Here is a 16,367-nt window from a genome sequence, read left to right on the forward strand (position 1 = left end):
AGGCAGAATAAACACAGTGAGCTGCTGGAATCGTGATCACTTCTTAGATTTTTTTTAAATATATGATATTAACTTGATGTACACTACAGTACTTAATATGCAGAAAAACCTGTTCACATCTGCCCTGTATCAGTGCTTCCAGAGTGAACATATCAAGCACATAGGATCGCCCTGCCAGAAGTAGGCACCGATACAGAGCTATGTCACATCAAATATTAAAATATTTAGAAGAAATATATATTTTTGCGCAGCCTGAGCCTGACTAATATCTGCAATGCTGCTGGATGGATCCGCAGCCTCAACGGTATTACAGGGAGATGTGAAATGCCACCATCACTGCCCAGGAAAACACCCAAAATGTCCCTGAGCAACTGCATCAGGGATCAGTCCTCTATTGTCATTTTAGGTTCAAATCATACTGTTGCCGCTGTCGGGCAGAAACCTTGTCTCTCCATATTGCTTCTTTCCCCCCATAAATGAATGCCATATTTTATACTTTGTCGTAGTACAGTGTCACATAATAGCAGTGATCTACTTAAAACGCTGTGTCATGCAACATGTGATCTGATCCACTATTTTCACCATCTGTGAAACACAGATTTTCCCCTGCATGCCGTAAATAGTCGGTTTGAGGGCTTTATTAATATTTAACCAATGTTTAACCAGTATTAACAAGAGATTGTACAGTACAGACAGTACATCGGATCCATTTGAACACAGGTTCTTATTTTCATTTCCTGAAAAGTAAAGTTTTTTTTTTACCCCGCAACAACCATACTGTATGTAGGAGATAATAGGTGTCTGCATACATGACAGTAAGGTCATTTCTGATAACCTCATCTAAGCTCTAAAATCATGTTAAAGAGTGTAATAACCAGGCTGTACTGTGATGTTTCCCCTCAGGTTCGTCCCAGAGGCAGCAAACACTACATCCACGTCTGTGGAGGAACTCTGATCCACAAGAACTGGGTCCTTACTGCTGCTCACTGCTTCCAAAAGTAAGACCGTTAATTAACACATTGGTTCTCAAAGTGGGGTCCGGGGACCCCCAGGGGTCCTTGAGGGAGTCTCAGGGGGTACCCAGCTAAATGATGGATAGTAACCAAATGGACCCTTATGTGTCTGTAACTCTGAGAGTGTACAAATGGAACCAAATGGACCCGTTAGGGTCCATTTGGTTCCATTTGTACACTCTCAGAGTTAAATTAACATTGATTTTACAATATAAATTGGGGTCCCAGAGATAGAAATGCCATTAAATGGGGGTCCGTAGCCTAATGCATGTCAAACTGGGGGTCCTTGAAATTAAAATGGTTGAGAATCACTGAAGGAGCCTTAAAAATCGTCTATGGGAGTCCCTGGCATATCTTTTCAAATGGGGGTCCGTGGGCTAATAAGTGTCATCGATTTGGGGGTCCCTCACATGAAAAGGTTTGAGAACCACTGAATTAACACACACACACGCGCACATATATTTCTATTACTATAGTGACGACAATGACATTTTAGGACCATACTTTTATATATAAAGCTTGAGTTATACTTAGTAGCGCAAAAGTCCCTGGCACAAAATATGATCCACAAAATGGTAAATGGTGTATTTACATAGCGCCTTTACGCTGTTACATTCACACATTCACACTCACACCGACAGCAGAGGAAACCAATGCAAGGCACCAACCTGCTCACCGGGAGCAGTTAAGGGTTTGGCGTCTTGCTCAAGGACACTTTTGACACTAAAACTCTAGGGGGGGCGCCGGGATCGAACGTGGCCGTTTGCCGCCCCAAAATGGGGGTCTGTGGGCCAAATACATATCAGTCCTTGACTGTTTGAGAAACTGTGAAAAAAAACATGACCATGGGTACGAACATCATCATCCCGGCCTGGGCCGTAGGCTGCAATGCCTGACAGTGTGTCGCGCGTTCGACTCCCGTTCCCGACGACCTTTTCTGCGTGTCACCCCCCCATCTCTCTCCCCATTTCAGTCAACCTACTTTCCCTATCCCTCTCTAAATAAAGGCATAAAAAAGCCCCAATTTTTGTTTTCTTTTTAAGAAAATAAAATAAAACATCATCATCCCAGGTTGATAAATAAACTAACTAACTAACTAACATACATCACCATCATGTGTCCTCAGGGGTAAGGCCGAGGACGCCGGCAGCTGGAGGATCGTCGTGGGGAAGCATCAGCTGAAGCGCTCGGAGACGGCGGAGAGGACGTTCCCCGTCAAGCGCATCTACCGCCACGAGCACTTCCGCTACCCCACGCACAGCGAGCTGGACTACGACATCGCCCTGGTGAAGGCCGCCACCGACATCCTGCCCACCAACTTCATCCGCTACGCCTGCCTGCCGCGCAAGCAGACCAGCCTCAAGCCAGGACACTACTGCTGGGTCACTGGCTGGGGCGACACCAGGGGTGAGTTAGTACTGCTGGGTCACTGGCTGGGGCGACACTAGGGGTGAGTTAGTACTGCTGGGTCACTGGCTGGGGCGACACTAGGGGTGAGTACTGCTGGGTCACTGGCTGGGGCGACACAGGGGGTGAGTTAATACTGCTGGGTCACTATACTGCTGGGTCACTGAATGGGGCGACACTAGGGGTGAGTTAGTACGGCTGGGTCATTGGCTGGGGCGACACCAGGGGTGAGTACTAGGGGTGTTGGATAAAATCTACAATTCATGTAAGAATAGCGATTATCAACGATTCAAAATCCATTCACATTTTCCAAAAATCACTGCTTTTTTTCCCCCCATCAAAGCCAAGAATTTTTACATGACCCTCTCTGGTGTCATATCATTTTTAGTTTGAGCTGTTGGAAATAAATAGACTACACTTGGTTGTTAAAGTCCAGATGAAAACAATTAAACTGATTGGGCATAATTCTTTAATCAAATCGTGACCCCAAGAATTGAAATCGAATCGTGAGATAGCAGACGATTCACAGCCCTAGTGAGTAGTGCTGCTGGGTCACTGGCTGGGGGGATGCCAGGGGTGAGAGCTGGGGGGCTGGGAGAGCTGGGGTGACATAGTGCTGGGGGGGGGGGGGGGGGGGACATAGTGTAGCAGAGTGTCTCATAGCCTCTGTCTGAAGCCCAAAAGCCTAATATCTCCTCCCCAGCCAAGGGGGGATTCCCCTATTATAGGCTAACGGTAAGATGTTTGGCTCCCTTCCCACACGGGGGAGACCCGGGTTCAAATCTCGGGCGTCACAATGGCACCGGAATAGTTCACCTTGAAAACCTTGATTTATTTTGAAAATTTGAAAATATTAACATTTTCGAAGCTTTTTGAAAATGTTCAGATGCATAGTTGCCAAAAAAGTCAAATAAGTAATAACTTATTATCCATGCGAATACAATTGGCCCGTGTTCGGCGGAGGGAAGCCGGGCCGGGGAGCGTGATATTGATCATTGCACGTCCTCCTACGGGCTGGGGGCGGAGCCTGTCAGCGGGGAGTTTTGGGGGCGGGAGGAGTAGGACGAAGGCTCTACGTCCTCCCGGTGGGGGCTCCTCACTGGCAGGTGAGTCAATTAATTGGAATTAATTGGCACAACGACTAAATTGGGGAGTAAAGGACAAAAAAATAATTGGGTACTTTAAATTCAAAATAAAGGCTCTGATATAGAACTCTGCACCTAGTGGTGGTACCGGTGATGTAAAAGGTCGTCCCTCAACGTGCTTCCAGGTGGGAAGGAGAACGTGTCTCTGGCTGAGGCGCTGAACCAGGCGCGTCTCCCCATCATCGACTTCAAGACCTGCAAGCAGAAGAAGTTCTGGGGCGACCGCGTCCGAGACTCCATGATCTGTGCCGGCTTCAGAGACACCGAGGGCCCGCCAGCCGCCTGCCAGGTAACTGCCACCACCACCACCACCATCATACTTATAGCACAAAGCGCTATATTAGAGTCTGTCATATGACCAATATTGAAAATAAGAGCGCATCACGATGCCACGCAATGCATGCTAAGCAATGGGTGCAATACCAACAACGCATCGTGCAGTGATGTGTTGTAAGGCTTTTGTTAATGTGATTTTTGAACGACTTCACCTGTGACACGCCCAACTAAACTCTGCCACCGCACTCTGACCACTCTGGTGGGTTATCAAATCAAACCATGGAGGGTCGCACTCAGAAATAAAAGTCCATACATTTTATTGTCCCATATGCCTCATATGTAGTGATACCAGTGATATAAAGAGTGATGTAATGAGGCATATGAACAACACAAAATATGGACTTTTATTTATGAGTTTGACACGTTGAGAGACTGAAGAGTTTGGTGTAGAGGGAAAAAAAGGAGTATTATACCTGTAACGCATTGTAATAAATACACGAGGGAAATTCTGCTATGGACAGATGAGTGAATTAATTATAAGTGTTATTACTATTTACAATTTAGGCATTTAGCAGACGCTCTTTATCCAGAGCGACTTTAGTAAAGCAAGGTAAAAAACATAATTCAAAAGCAGAAAGACAGTGTAGTGCCTCAGTAATCTAGGATCATAGGTAAACCATGAACCAAGCATATATAATATACGACCAGCAATATAATATCAGAACATAATAATCTATACATTGAAACTGTACAAACTATAAAATAGCAGATAAACAAACATAGCATCTGTCTAGATAACATGCTATCTAAATTACATTATTAACCCATTAAGACCTGGAACGCATCTTGTGTCACTTTTTGATTTGAGCTAAAAAGCATTATTTTACACTTTGGCTATTCAAAAATAGCAGATATACAAGCTCATAGCGCGGCACCGAGTGCCGCGCTACGAGCTTGTAGATCTGCTATTTTTGAGAAATCGTGAAAATGTGTGCAAATCTTGGAATATGTATTGTTTTAAAGCGAACATTTTTAACTCAAATCTTTGCTTTTGGGGGTCTCTGGAACAACATATTTTGAGATGGGGGGTCGGCGGACAAACACATATCATTTTGGGGGTCCTTGACATGAAAGCGTTTGAGAACCACTGATATAGCAACATAGTTTTTTTTCAAAAAAACTGTAAGGATTTAGAAGACATTTTGTAGAATCGACCTCAGGTCTCAGACAAGTCAAATATAAAATAATGGATAGTTGCGGCTCTAGTTTGAAGAACATCATATCTTTGCACTTTGTACGTTACTCACGGTGAGCGTCCTTCTCTCCTCTCTCTCTCCAGGGCGACTCCGGGGGTCCTCTGCTGTGCCAGCACGACCAGGACCGCTGGGAGGTGCACGGCGTGGTCAGCTTCGGCCCCATCGGCTGCACGGTGGAGAACAAGCCCAGCGTGTTCACCCGCACCGGCACCTACATCCCCTGGATCGAGGCCACCCGCATCAGAGACTTCTTCCTGCACTGAGCGCTGAGCTAAACTCCCCCCCATCGCCGGGCAAACTACGCCACCCTGTGGCCACCATAAGAACTCTGCTCTGTCACTTCCATGGATGTTTTAACTCTATGGATGTATCCCTCATTAGAAGTGGTGGAAGAAGTACTCAGATTTGATTACTTAAGTAAAAGTATCGATACCACAATATACAAATCCTGAGCTCGCAGGTCGGCTATTTTTTGATTAGCCAAAGTATAAAATAAGGCTTCAAGTGGTTAGTGTATATTTTGTAATGATAATCTAAATCTGCAAAGTAACTAAAGCAGTCAAATAATTGTAGTGGAAGAAGTACAAAGCATCGCAAAAGTACCTCAAAATCGTACTTTTATGTACAGTACTGTCCACCACTGCTTAGTTAGTAACTTAGCTACCTGTTAGGAGACAGATGACATTGTGAACGTCCCTCCTCTTCCATGACACTTTGTACATTTACCCATCATAAGCTTACAGCATCGTCACATTACCTGTAAATACGTCACTAATGTGTATTAGAGAGTTGTGTTGTGAAATTGTTTAGGCTATATTATGTAGTATATACTATGTACTACTAGGGCTGGGCTATATGACTTCAAATCAATCTCACAAATATAAAAAAAAATAGCAGATCAATTCATTCACTATATTTTGTACGCCACCGCTGTGCAACAAAGTATAACGCAGGGTTAATTGGTTAATCAAAGTAATCAATTTAGTCGATAATAAAAGAAGGGTTGATTCGAGAAATAAAAAAGAAAACCTGCTTCATAATTCGATTAACCTACATGATTAAGTGGGTTATTAGTTAAATATATTTTCAGTGCATTTCCCAGCCCTATATATGTACCACTCTACAGCTGTCCCAGAGGACGACATAATACACTATACAGTAAAATCCTTGGTACACAAAAAGCATTCTGACAAAAGGTGCTATTTAGAACCTTTGGTGCTATGCAGCATCAACCAGGTTCAACTATGATTATGAGCAAAGAACTGCGGTTAGTGCTATTTAGCACCATTTGTTTTCAGCGTGGAACTCGGTGTGCAAACTGCAAATGGAACCAAATGGACCCTTATAGGTCCATTTGGTTCCATTAATAGACTCCGAGTTACATGAACTCTGAGGATTTGACTGCGTAGTGGACATGGATCGTGCTCTTTCTTGAATAGACTTTTCAGACTATCTACCGTCTACATTCTGTGCAATAAAACCTTTAAAGCAAAACTCACAGTTACGTTTTCCCATGGTTTCGTTTCATATTTTATTATTATCTCTCTACTAATAACAAAGGGTACAGCGGGTTCACGGGGGGCACACAGAACACAACCTGCACTTCCAGTACAGTTCAAAGAGATAACGTTCAGGATTCTGACTCACACAGGAAAAGCAGTACCCACCGTGAAAACAGTTGCAATAAATATATTATAACAGAACTTTGATTTAAAGGTTAAAGGAGTAGTTCACACAAAAAAGTACTTATTTTCTATCTATGGGTGTGTAATTGATAGAAAATAAGATCTTTATTGGTGAACTACTCCTTTAAAGGCCTTGGCCTTGTGAGTGTTGGGGTGATATTTTCACCCCGACACCGAGACAGCAGAGAGAATGTGTCTAGAATTCTGGTACGAGACGGGATTTGGAGAATCACACACACACACACACACACACCACCAGATGTCATCGTAATCATCAGATACATTCCCGTTTTCCCCGTTTCATCCGAAGCTTGCGGGGCGAAAACACAAACCAACGTACGACATACACGTCCCAACATTTTGGGGCTGCAATACCAGCAGTGAAGTAAGAGAGGGCCTAAGAACTTCTCTGAGGTAATTTTGAAAAGGAAACAAAAAGATCCACTGCGATAAACTCTTTGTAGGTCGACCTCACATGAGATCGATGATAAAGAGAGAAGAAAAAGGGAGAAGAAATTCCAAGTTGAATTTAGTCCATTTCTTTCACAATTTTTTTAGTTTTCAGTCATTTCCCCCGCTCCCCAGAAAGCTCCTAACCCAGGAGGTGAATGGGGGGGGATGGGGGAGGGGGTTGAGTTGGGTGACGGAACCGTCTCCTCTTCCAGTGCACTGCGTTTGACCAGAGTCCATCTCGTCTTGGCGCTGTGGTTAACCCATTAAGACCTGAGGCCGCTTCTAAACATTTTCTAAATCCTAACAGTTTTTCCGAAAAAATTTAAAAAAAATAATTTTCACGATTTTTCAAAAATAGCAGATCTACAAGCTCGTAGCGCGGCACTCGGTGCCGCGCTATGAGCTTGTATATCTGCTATTTTTGAATAGCCTAAAGAAATCTAAAAGTGACACAGATGCGTCCCAGGTATTAATGGGTTAAAAGCCGTGCACTCGCTCTGATGGAGGGGGAGAGGGACAGGGAGCTCTTTTTCCGTATTTGGCCCCGTGTTTGTGTCCGCTGCGTGGGGGGGACACGCTCAGTACAGCCTGGAGGACGGGCTGGAGCCGGCGATGTGGTCCCAGTTGTTGTAGAGGGCGTAGGCCCCGGACATGGCCAGTCCCACCAGACCTCCACGCGCTACGCCCCGCACGCCACCTGAGACACAACACAACGCCAACAATATACGTGTGATAAACATTGCTTGTATACAAAACAAACAAGTCCCCAGACTCCTAACAGCCACTGAAACTAACGAAACTACCAGGGTTTCTGCAGGTAAGTCAGATTTAAGATTTTTTTTTTAAATAGGGTGTATTTTCAAACACCCTTAACACATTAACTGCCAGAATTATTTTCATATTTTTTTAGCCAGTGCCAGAGTTTTTCATTGGAAAAAAAAAAGTACTCAGGAGCCGAAATACAGCATTTTTAAGTTTTAAGTTAACAAGGAAGTGGATAGGAGTCTAGATCTTCAACTAATCATATCTCCTTGGTCTTTGGGTGAAATTGGAAAAAAAAAACATTAAAAAAAAAAAAAAAAAAAAAATGTTTCACTTCACGTAGATCTACGCGATTGGCACGTGGCGGCTTTAAAGCGGTTCGCGTAGATCTACGTGATTGGCAGTCAATGTGTTAAAGTAACGCACACAAGCACATTCATGCACGTGACATGTATGCACACCATACACATATCTATTCATCAGGATTGGGGGACAATAGTTTTTGTCCTTCAACGGAAAGAACATGATAAACATCTGTGTAAAAGCTCTCAAAGTGTTATTATTTTGATTGTGGTGAAGACGAAACCATGAAAGTCCTGGCCAAACCTGGAAGTCACGTCGATGTGAATTAAACAGAAGACTACCTGCAAGTTGTCCAAGAAGTTCATAAACATTTACACCACAGACACACAAACAGAGAGAGACCTACTTGTTGATTTGAACAGCATCCCAGTGAGAGTTCCAGCAGCTACGGTGTTAATGTCATCCTCTGCTCCTCTGGCCTTCTCTATCGCCACGCCAAATATACTGTACAATAACGCTGCAACAGGAAGTGACATCATCAAATATACTGTACAATAACGCTGCAACAGGAGGTGACTTCATCAAATATACTGTACAATAACGCTGCAACAGGAAGTGACATCATCTAATATACTGTACATAACACTGCACTGGACCAGTGTGTTCAGGAACAAGGTAGGTTTAAGCAGCTGTTGGAATATTGTTTTGTTTTTTTATTCAAAGTCATATTGTGCAACTTTTTCAATTAAACAAGTTATATTTAAGCAATATTACACGAGAGGGTGTGCTTTACCGTCATTATTGGCACGCCTGTGATGCGGTCAGGAACGAGGCGAAGCCGAGTTCCGCGAGCATCACAGAAGTGTTATATTTGTTACAAGTTATATTTGATATCATCTTAAACTGGTACATCTTTTCACAATAACCTAACCACTCCACATGAAATGTGTTTTTAACAACTTCTCTAAACACTACTATTTGTATTAATTTCTAACATAATAAGGCAAACTTCTATTATTTCATAATTGTATGGATCCATGATGAAGTGCTTACCGACAGAGCCCAGAGTGTTGGCCCATGATGCACCCTGCCTCGTCACCATGTTCAGAATCCTGTTGGAGGAGGAAGAGGGTTCATAGTAGAAGGTAAGTCATCTAACTAAAACACTACCAACACTAACTAATGGATGGAACTGATTATTGAAAAAATATATTGATTTGAATAAAATAATCCATAGTTACAGCCCTACATGTAACTCTGGGACATAACTGACAGTATTGTGATAAAGTCATACTCACTGCACGTTACGAGGTTTAGACCAGGCCATGTCTCTGGTCTCCTTCAGACCCATCCTGAAGCCGTTAAACGTTCCAAACGCAGCTCCTACAGAGACCAGGAACACAACCCGTCATCAACTTTATATCCTTCTATGTTACATTCACATTTCAATAAGTTTACCTCCCTTTAGTTTTATGTGAACCCAGAGAGTAAATGGCCGTACATGCTCCCTTCGATCTGCTATTTTCGGTGCACGACATGCTTCCATAGACGACATGCTGGCTTCTATGGTTCTATGGCTTCTATTCAGCTTTCGCAGAATATAGCCGATCCGACAAGCTCACAATGCATTGATCGGGTATTTTCAGCGAAAGATTTCCCCACAATAACAGAAAAGACACTAGTACAGAGCCCTGGCTAATTTCCTCATGGAAAGGATGTTTGGTTGATCAAACTGATACTGATTCTGACATGCTGCAGTTACGCTCAATAGCGTAGCCAGGATTTACATTTTGGGTCGGCAAAATTTCGAGCTTGGGGGGGAATAATTATTCAAACGTGTAGTCTACAGCATGGGACGACGGGCACTTGGAAACGTCTATAATTGAATCGTAGTTCAAACCTTCTTTAGTTAAAGGTAGGGTAAGTGATTCACTTTTGTGTTAAATAGCTCTATATTCTGATAGTACTCATTAGTATAGAGTGTTTGTTCAGTAAAAGGAGTCTCCATGTCTCTCCAGCTCTTTAGTAAACAGAAAATACATTTTTAGTGCGCTCTCCTGATTGGCTTAACGTTTGTCACCTACCTGAACATGGACATATATTCTGTTTACTAAAGAGCTGGAGAGACCCCTGTGACCGAACAAACGCTCTCCAGCAATGATTATTATCAGAATATAGTATTTTAACAAAACAAAAAAAATAACAAAAAAATATCACTTACCCTACCTTTAAATCTCTCTCAAACACTAAGAGACAATGAACTTTTTAGTGACTCATTTCAGAAGGTGCTGAGGGTGTGAATTGCTGCCCTGCCTGCCCAGTCATCTTTTGTTAAGCAATATCAATCACCTAATCACCGCGATAGCACTCTTAAACAGAAATGTACATGCAGTTTGTGACGATCCAACAGTATGGACACGTTTGGAGTAGTTTCTGGGAGGGAGGTGATTTGCTCCCCGTCAATTCTATCGTTAGGTAGAAACGTCGGAGGGGCAAAACAGTTTTTGTTTTTTGACAGTCTTTCAGGCCAGAGCAGCTCACTTGGGCCTGCCATGCCTCTACGGTGGCTACTCTTCTGGTGTAGTTGAAGAGGTGTAAATAATGTGCCATACATGTGCAGCTGTCTCACCAGTGATGCAGCAGCCTCCAATAGTAAAGAAGGCCAGTTCAAACCTTCCCCTGGTCTTATTGGCTCCTGTAGGCAGGATGAACTCATCATTGTCCTAGAAACACAAATCACCAAAACACATTACAACTATTAATTCAGTGATATTACTCAGATTCATTGCTTATACAAGAATATGAAGTAAGGAGAAATGCTCTTCTGTAGGGCAATTTTTATCGGCAATTATGCAGCGGACGTCTCCCAACTTTTAACCACTTTCAAGTTTCAACCTAGCATCCATATTTTGGACATTTAAGTAAAATGTTCTCAAATAAACGTTAATCAAATCTTAGTTTTTCAAATTGATTAGAAAATATTGCACTTTTGGTCAAAATATTAGTTAAAACATTAGTAGTCGATGGTCTAGGACGCTCCAGAATCAAGACCGGACCATAAAATCTGGCATCAGTCGGTCTGTACTCTTCTGTCACCTGCTGAGCAGACAGGACTCACCTGTACCAGGTAACGAGGGTCCACGTTGAGATAAGGTGACAGAGGACTCATCCCAGTCACTGAAATGACAATTACACATGGAGGTCAGCTAACAGGACAGAGACACGTCACACTGACACACAGTTCAATGGCTCTTCAAAGGTCAAGGCAGTGACATCATGTGTGTATGGTGTCATGGTACTTATCCCTGTGAGAAAGAATGTGTGCACTGTGCACCCTCCAATATAATGCAAGCTAACCGTGGATTTAAACCCAATACATGTTATTTGTTTTAAAATATAAAACAATGTTTAAATAATAAACATAGATAGATATTCAGTCTATGGGCAATCTAAACGACATGAACATTTAACAGAGATAGACAGGGATACAGATAGACAGATAATACAGCAGACAGACGGACAGACAGTGATACAGACAGACAAGGATACAGACAGACAGGGATACAGACAGACAGATAATACAGCAGACAGACGGACAGACAGTGATACAGACAGACAAGGATACAGACAGACAAGGATACAGACAGACAAAGATACAGACAGACAGACAGGGATACAGACAGACAGACAGGCAGCCATACATACAGCAGACAGACAGGGATACAGACAGACAGACAGGGACACAGTGATACAGACAGACAGACAGGCATACATACAGCAGACAGACAGACATACAGACAGGGATACAGACAGACAGACAGACATGAATACATACAGCAGACAGGGATACAGACAGACAGACAGACAGACAGACAGACAGACAGACATACTGCAGACAGACAGGGATACAGACAGACAGGGATACAGTCAGTCAGACAGTCAGACAGTCAGACAGACAGACAGACAGACAGACAGGGATACAGACAGACAGGGATACAGTCAGACAGTCAGACAGTCAGACAGACAGACAGACAGACAGGGATACAGACAAACAGACAGGGATACAGTCAGACAGACAGACAAGGATACAGACAGACAAGGATACAGACAGACAGTCAGACAGACAGACAGTCAGACAGACAGACAGGGATACAAACAGGGATACAGACAGACAGACAGACAAGGATACAGTCAGACAGGGATACAGACAGACAGACATACATACAGCCGACAGACAGACATACAGCAGACGGACAGGGATACAGACAGACAGACAGACAGACAGACAGACAGGGATACAGACAGACAGACAGACAGGGATACAGACAGACAGACAGACAGGGATACAGACAGACAGACAGGGATACAGACAGACAGACATACATACAGCCGACAGACAGACATACAGCAGACAGACAGACAGGGATACAGACAGACAGACATACAGCAGACAGACAGACAGGGATACAGACAGACAGACATACAGCAGACAGACAGGGATACAGACAGACAGACATACAGCAGACGGACAGACAGGGATACAGACAGACAGGGATACATACAGCAGACAGACAGGAATACATAAAGACAGGGATACAGGCACACAGACAGTCAGCCCTATTAGACCCATACTATGGACAGACAGCCCTCTCACTGTATCTGAGGAGGAACACATTGTGACGGTACAACATGTACTCTACCTCTACACCTCACATTAGCATCTTTAGCACAACAACAGAACACAGTTTTATCATGTTGTACTCACATGGAACCCCAGCCAGTTCAGAGTGAGAGTATTCAGGAGCAGAGCCTCCAAACAGGTTCCCCAGACCCGCCTTGAAGCCTCCAGACCCTCCTGATCCTCCAGGGTTGTTGTTGTCCATGATGCTAGCTAACGTTAGCAACCTCTAGCTAACAGTGATGCAACAACACAGATCTACACTGTTCTCTAAACACACACACAACACACTATCGATATCAAGTAGTTGGTCGATAATCGATATGAGGTTTGAAGTTCTGATCTAATAATCCTAGTTACTACTATTATAAGTAAATGTTAAGCTGCTTCCATCACGACATGCCTCTGACTCTGACCTCCAGCAAAGTAACACGCTATGCCGTAAAGCATTGCGCATAGCAACCACCGGTCGGTGTCGTGCAACACTTTACGACAGTGATTCTTTTCATTCTCAACACTTTTAAGGAGTAACTGTTCAAGGAAGGAAGGACCTCCAGTTTGATGCCTTTTTTTAAATCTAGGAACCCCAAATTAGTAATTAAAAAAAACCTCAGTGTTTATTTCAACTCTGAGAGTCCATTTGGTTTCATGTTTATGTTCTCAGAGACACTTACCTGTAAAGGTAGTTGTCTTTTTGTAGGAAGTCAAAATGTCAGTTTTTCAGAGCCCGGATAGCTCAGTCGGTAGAGCATCAGACTTTTAATCTGAGGGTCTAGGGTTCAAGTCCCTTTCGGGCGGTAATGTTTTACAATGAAAACACTGACCAAGTGACCATAAACTACATCTGCTGGGTGAAGATGTGGGTACATAACGCGAAGGAAAATAAAAGCCTCGAGATCGAGGCTCATCTGTAGGTTACAACGATGTCCAAACACATGGCAAGAAGGAGAATAATGTTGGAGATGTCGTGATAGGAAAAGCATGTTCATGGAATTACAATCTCCTGGTAGGATGTTTAGGTCAGTGTATGAGAGATCAAGACAGTGTCAGCAATTCTATTGTCAAGATAAAGTTTATAAAAATAAGTATAAGTGAGCTCATATAACATAGTAGTGCATTATTTTATTAATAATAACAAAGGAAGCAAAGAGATAATTATACACATTGACAACCCATTGATTTAATAATTACTGTACCTGTCGATAAATACACGTGTCTGCCTGCCACTGTATCTTGCATTTTACTAATCATTTTGCCTTTTCTTCACACTCACTATTAGTGATGCAGTCAGTGCAATGACCAAGGGCCCCTGTACGAGTATATGCGTGTGTGCGTGCGTGTTTGAGAAGGTCAGCTTTATGCTAGATCACAACATAGTTACATTTATTTCGAGTGTGTAAGTTCACACAATGCAGAGGCAGAGGTCTGAGAGAGATGTCTCTCATGGCTGAGGGTAGAGGAGAGGTTGCCATGCAATGTAGGGTTTCTTTAGGAATATCATACTGCAAAGGATCAAGTGGCCCCCTAGCCCCTACGGAACCTCTCCCTCCGCTAAGTAGCTCCGAGATGAGGTCCCTCGTTGGTTCCTGTCGTTTGCGGTCGACATTGTCGCACATTTTCCAGTTTTACATGTTTCTTACCCCTTTCTGCACATCGTATCCAAAAAGCAAAGCAATTGCGCCACTCTCTCAGATGTTTTAAGTTCTAGCGGAACATAACAGCTTCCAACGAGTTGAAGAAAGTATTTAATTTGCCTCGGTTTTCATCCGGTTCCATAATATTTTGCATTAGAAGATGCAATTCAACATTTGACCAGTAGGGTAATCAGTAATGTTATCTCTACGGGCGCAACTCTTGCGCAATGTGGATGAAAACCGAGGCAAATTAAAGACTTTCTTCAACTCGTTGGAAGCTGTTATGTTCCGCTAGAACTTAAAACATCTGAGAGAGTGGCGCAATTGCTTTGCTTTTTGGATACGATGTGCAGAAAGGGGTAAGAAACATGTAAAACTGGAAAATGTGTGACAATGTCGACCGCAAACGGCAGGAACCAACGAGGGACCTCATCTCGGAGCTACAATAGCGGAGGGAGAGGTTCCGTAGGGGCTAGTGGCCCCCTAGTGGCCGTTGAATTATACGACGTCGAGCAGGTAACCGGAAAACGCGCTCCAAAACACGCTCACCCCCATGTTTTCCCCCGCTGACCGCTCGCACCCAACGGTCCGGTTTAGGCATAGTTTTAGTTACTGAGGTTACGTTTAGGAAATATAGGAATACCTGCCGCCTGGTGTCTACTGTTCTGCGGTCGCCAGATTTGCCGCGGGGTGATTGTGTTTTGGGGCGAGCGTTTTAGAATTCATAGAGTAAAGTCTCCTTCCGGGCCCGGATAGCTCAGTCGGTAGAGCATCAGACTTTTAATCTGAGGGTCTAGGGTTCAAGTCCCTATTCGGGCGGTAATGTTTTACAATGAAAACACAGACCAAGTGACATAAACCCTACGTTCTACTGGGGGGACAATGTGCAAAACACTGTGGCAAGAAAGAGTTGTTGTGACAGTAAAGACTTGTCTGTTGAAATACATCAAACTCCTGCATCAACACCATATAGATCTCCTTACATAGAACCAGTGGTTGAAAAAGTACTCAAATGTTTTACTTAAGTAAAAGTATCAATACTGCAATTTAGAAGTACTCTGTTACAAGTAGAAGTCCGGAATTCAAAATTTACTTGAAGTGTACTTAAAGTACCAAAAGTAAAAGTACTAAAATATTTGAAAATAGCAGATCTACAAGCAGATCTACAACGCGTCACGCTGCGACGCGTTGTGAGCTTGTAGATCTGCTATTTACTTAAGTACAGTACTTAAGTAAATGTACTTAGTTACTTTACACCACTGCATAGAACTAGTGACTTCAGAGCAACCTTTACTTACATTGTTCTCTGTACTATTTTTAAATACACTTGGAAATGGTCACTATTTGCCTCAAAGGTTTTATACCAAGTAACATATCGAAATACTGCTATTCGTTCCAAAAGCTTGAGCTATATTATATTATAACTGCTTCTAACAGCAAATACACAATTATTCAAGTTGTGTGAGATAATTTTTTCTAAAGCAGTGTAATGTTTACACATCTCTGTATTCACGTTTGTACATTTCTTAGTCTCACATTTTGTTTTGTTCGTTTCCGTTTTTGCTTTGGTTATGAATGTAAACGTAGCTCATGTTTTCTCATGCCAATAAATAAAGCCCCATTGAGTTGAATTAAATTGACTAATACCAACATTATTAAATGAGCATTATTTATTACAGTGGCAAAAGATGGGTTCCTCTAACTATCCCCTAATTATTACATGAATAAACCTAAACCTAAAATAATAAACCTCCA

The 16,367-nt window shown here is 42.9% G+C and overlaps 2 protein-coding genes across 2 annotated transcripts in view; one reads left to right on the forward strand and one right to left on the reverse strand.

Moving 5' to 3' along the window:
- The window catches only part of LOC308105451 (chymotrypsin-like elastase family member 2A), a gene marked incomplete at both ends in the record, with an annotated part of 6,542 nt that extends 1,182 nt beyond the window's left edge, over positions 1-5,360 (forward strand). Inside the window, 4 exons of the mRNA XM_080456179.1 lie at positions 904-998; positions 2,140-2,420; positions 3,691-3,854; positions 5,181-5,360. Of these exons, the coding sequence (XP_080312305.1) occupies positions 904-998; positions 2,140-2,420; positions 3,691-3,854; positions 5,181-5,360 (720 nt within the window). The remainder of the gene's footprint in view (positions 1-903; positions 999-2,139; positions 2,421-3,690; positions 3,855-5,180) is intronic.
- Positions 5,361-6,614: 1,254 nt separating this feature from the next.
- timm23a (translocase of inner mitochondrial membrane 23 homolog a (yeast)) lies at positions 6,615-13,399 on the reverse strand. The gene is made up of 7 exons (XM_080454948.1): positions 13,066-13,399; positions 11,419-11,477; positions 10,930-11,023; positions 9,599-9,683; positions 9,354-9,412; positions 8,707-8,817; positions 6,615-7,932 (listed from the first exon to the last, which is right to left on the reverse strand). The coding sequence occupies exons 1-7, from the start codon at positions 13,181-13,183 to the stop codon at positions 7,814-7,816; spliced, it is 645 nt and encodes a 214-aa protein (XP_080311074.1). The 5' UTR covers positions 13,184-13,399; the 3' UTR covers positions 6,615-7,813.
- Between the last annotated feature and the right edge of the window lie 2,968 nt (positions 13,400-16,367).

The sequence above is a fragment of the Gymnoscopelus braueri genome (genome assembly GCF_963280865.1).
Source record: "Gymnoscopelus braueri genome assembly, chromosome: 17".
Classification (NCBI taxonomy): domain Eukaryota; kingdom Metazoa; phylum Chordata; class Actinopteri; order Myctophiformes; family Myctophidae; genus Gymnoscopelus; species Gymnoscopelus braueri.

Coding starts and splice junctions, on each gene's coding strand:
- timm23a (XM_080454948.1), bottom strand. CDS start 13,183: ATGGACAACAACAACCCTGGAGGATCAGGAGGGTCTGGAGGCTTCAAG. Junction 11,478..13,065: donor TGAACTGGCTGGGGTTCCAT/GTGAGTACAACA, acceptor TTGTCATTTCAG/TGACTGGGATGAGTCCTCTG. Junction 11,024..11,418: donor ACCCTCGTTACCTGGTACAG/GTGAGTCCTGTC, acceptor TTGTGTTTCTAG/GACAATGATGAGTTCATCCT.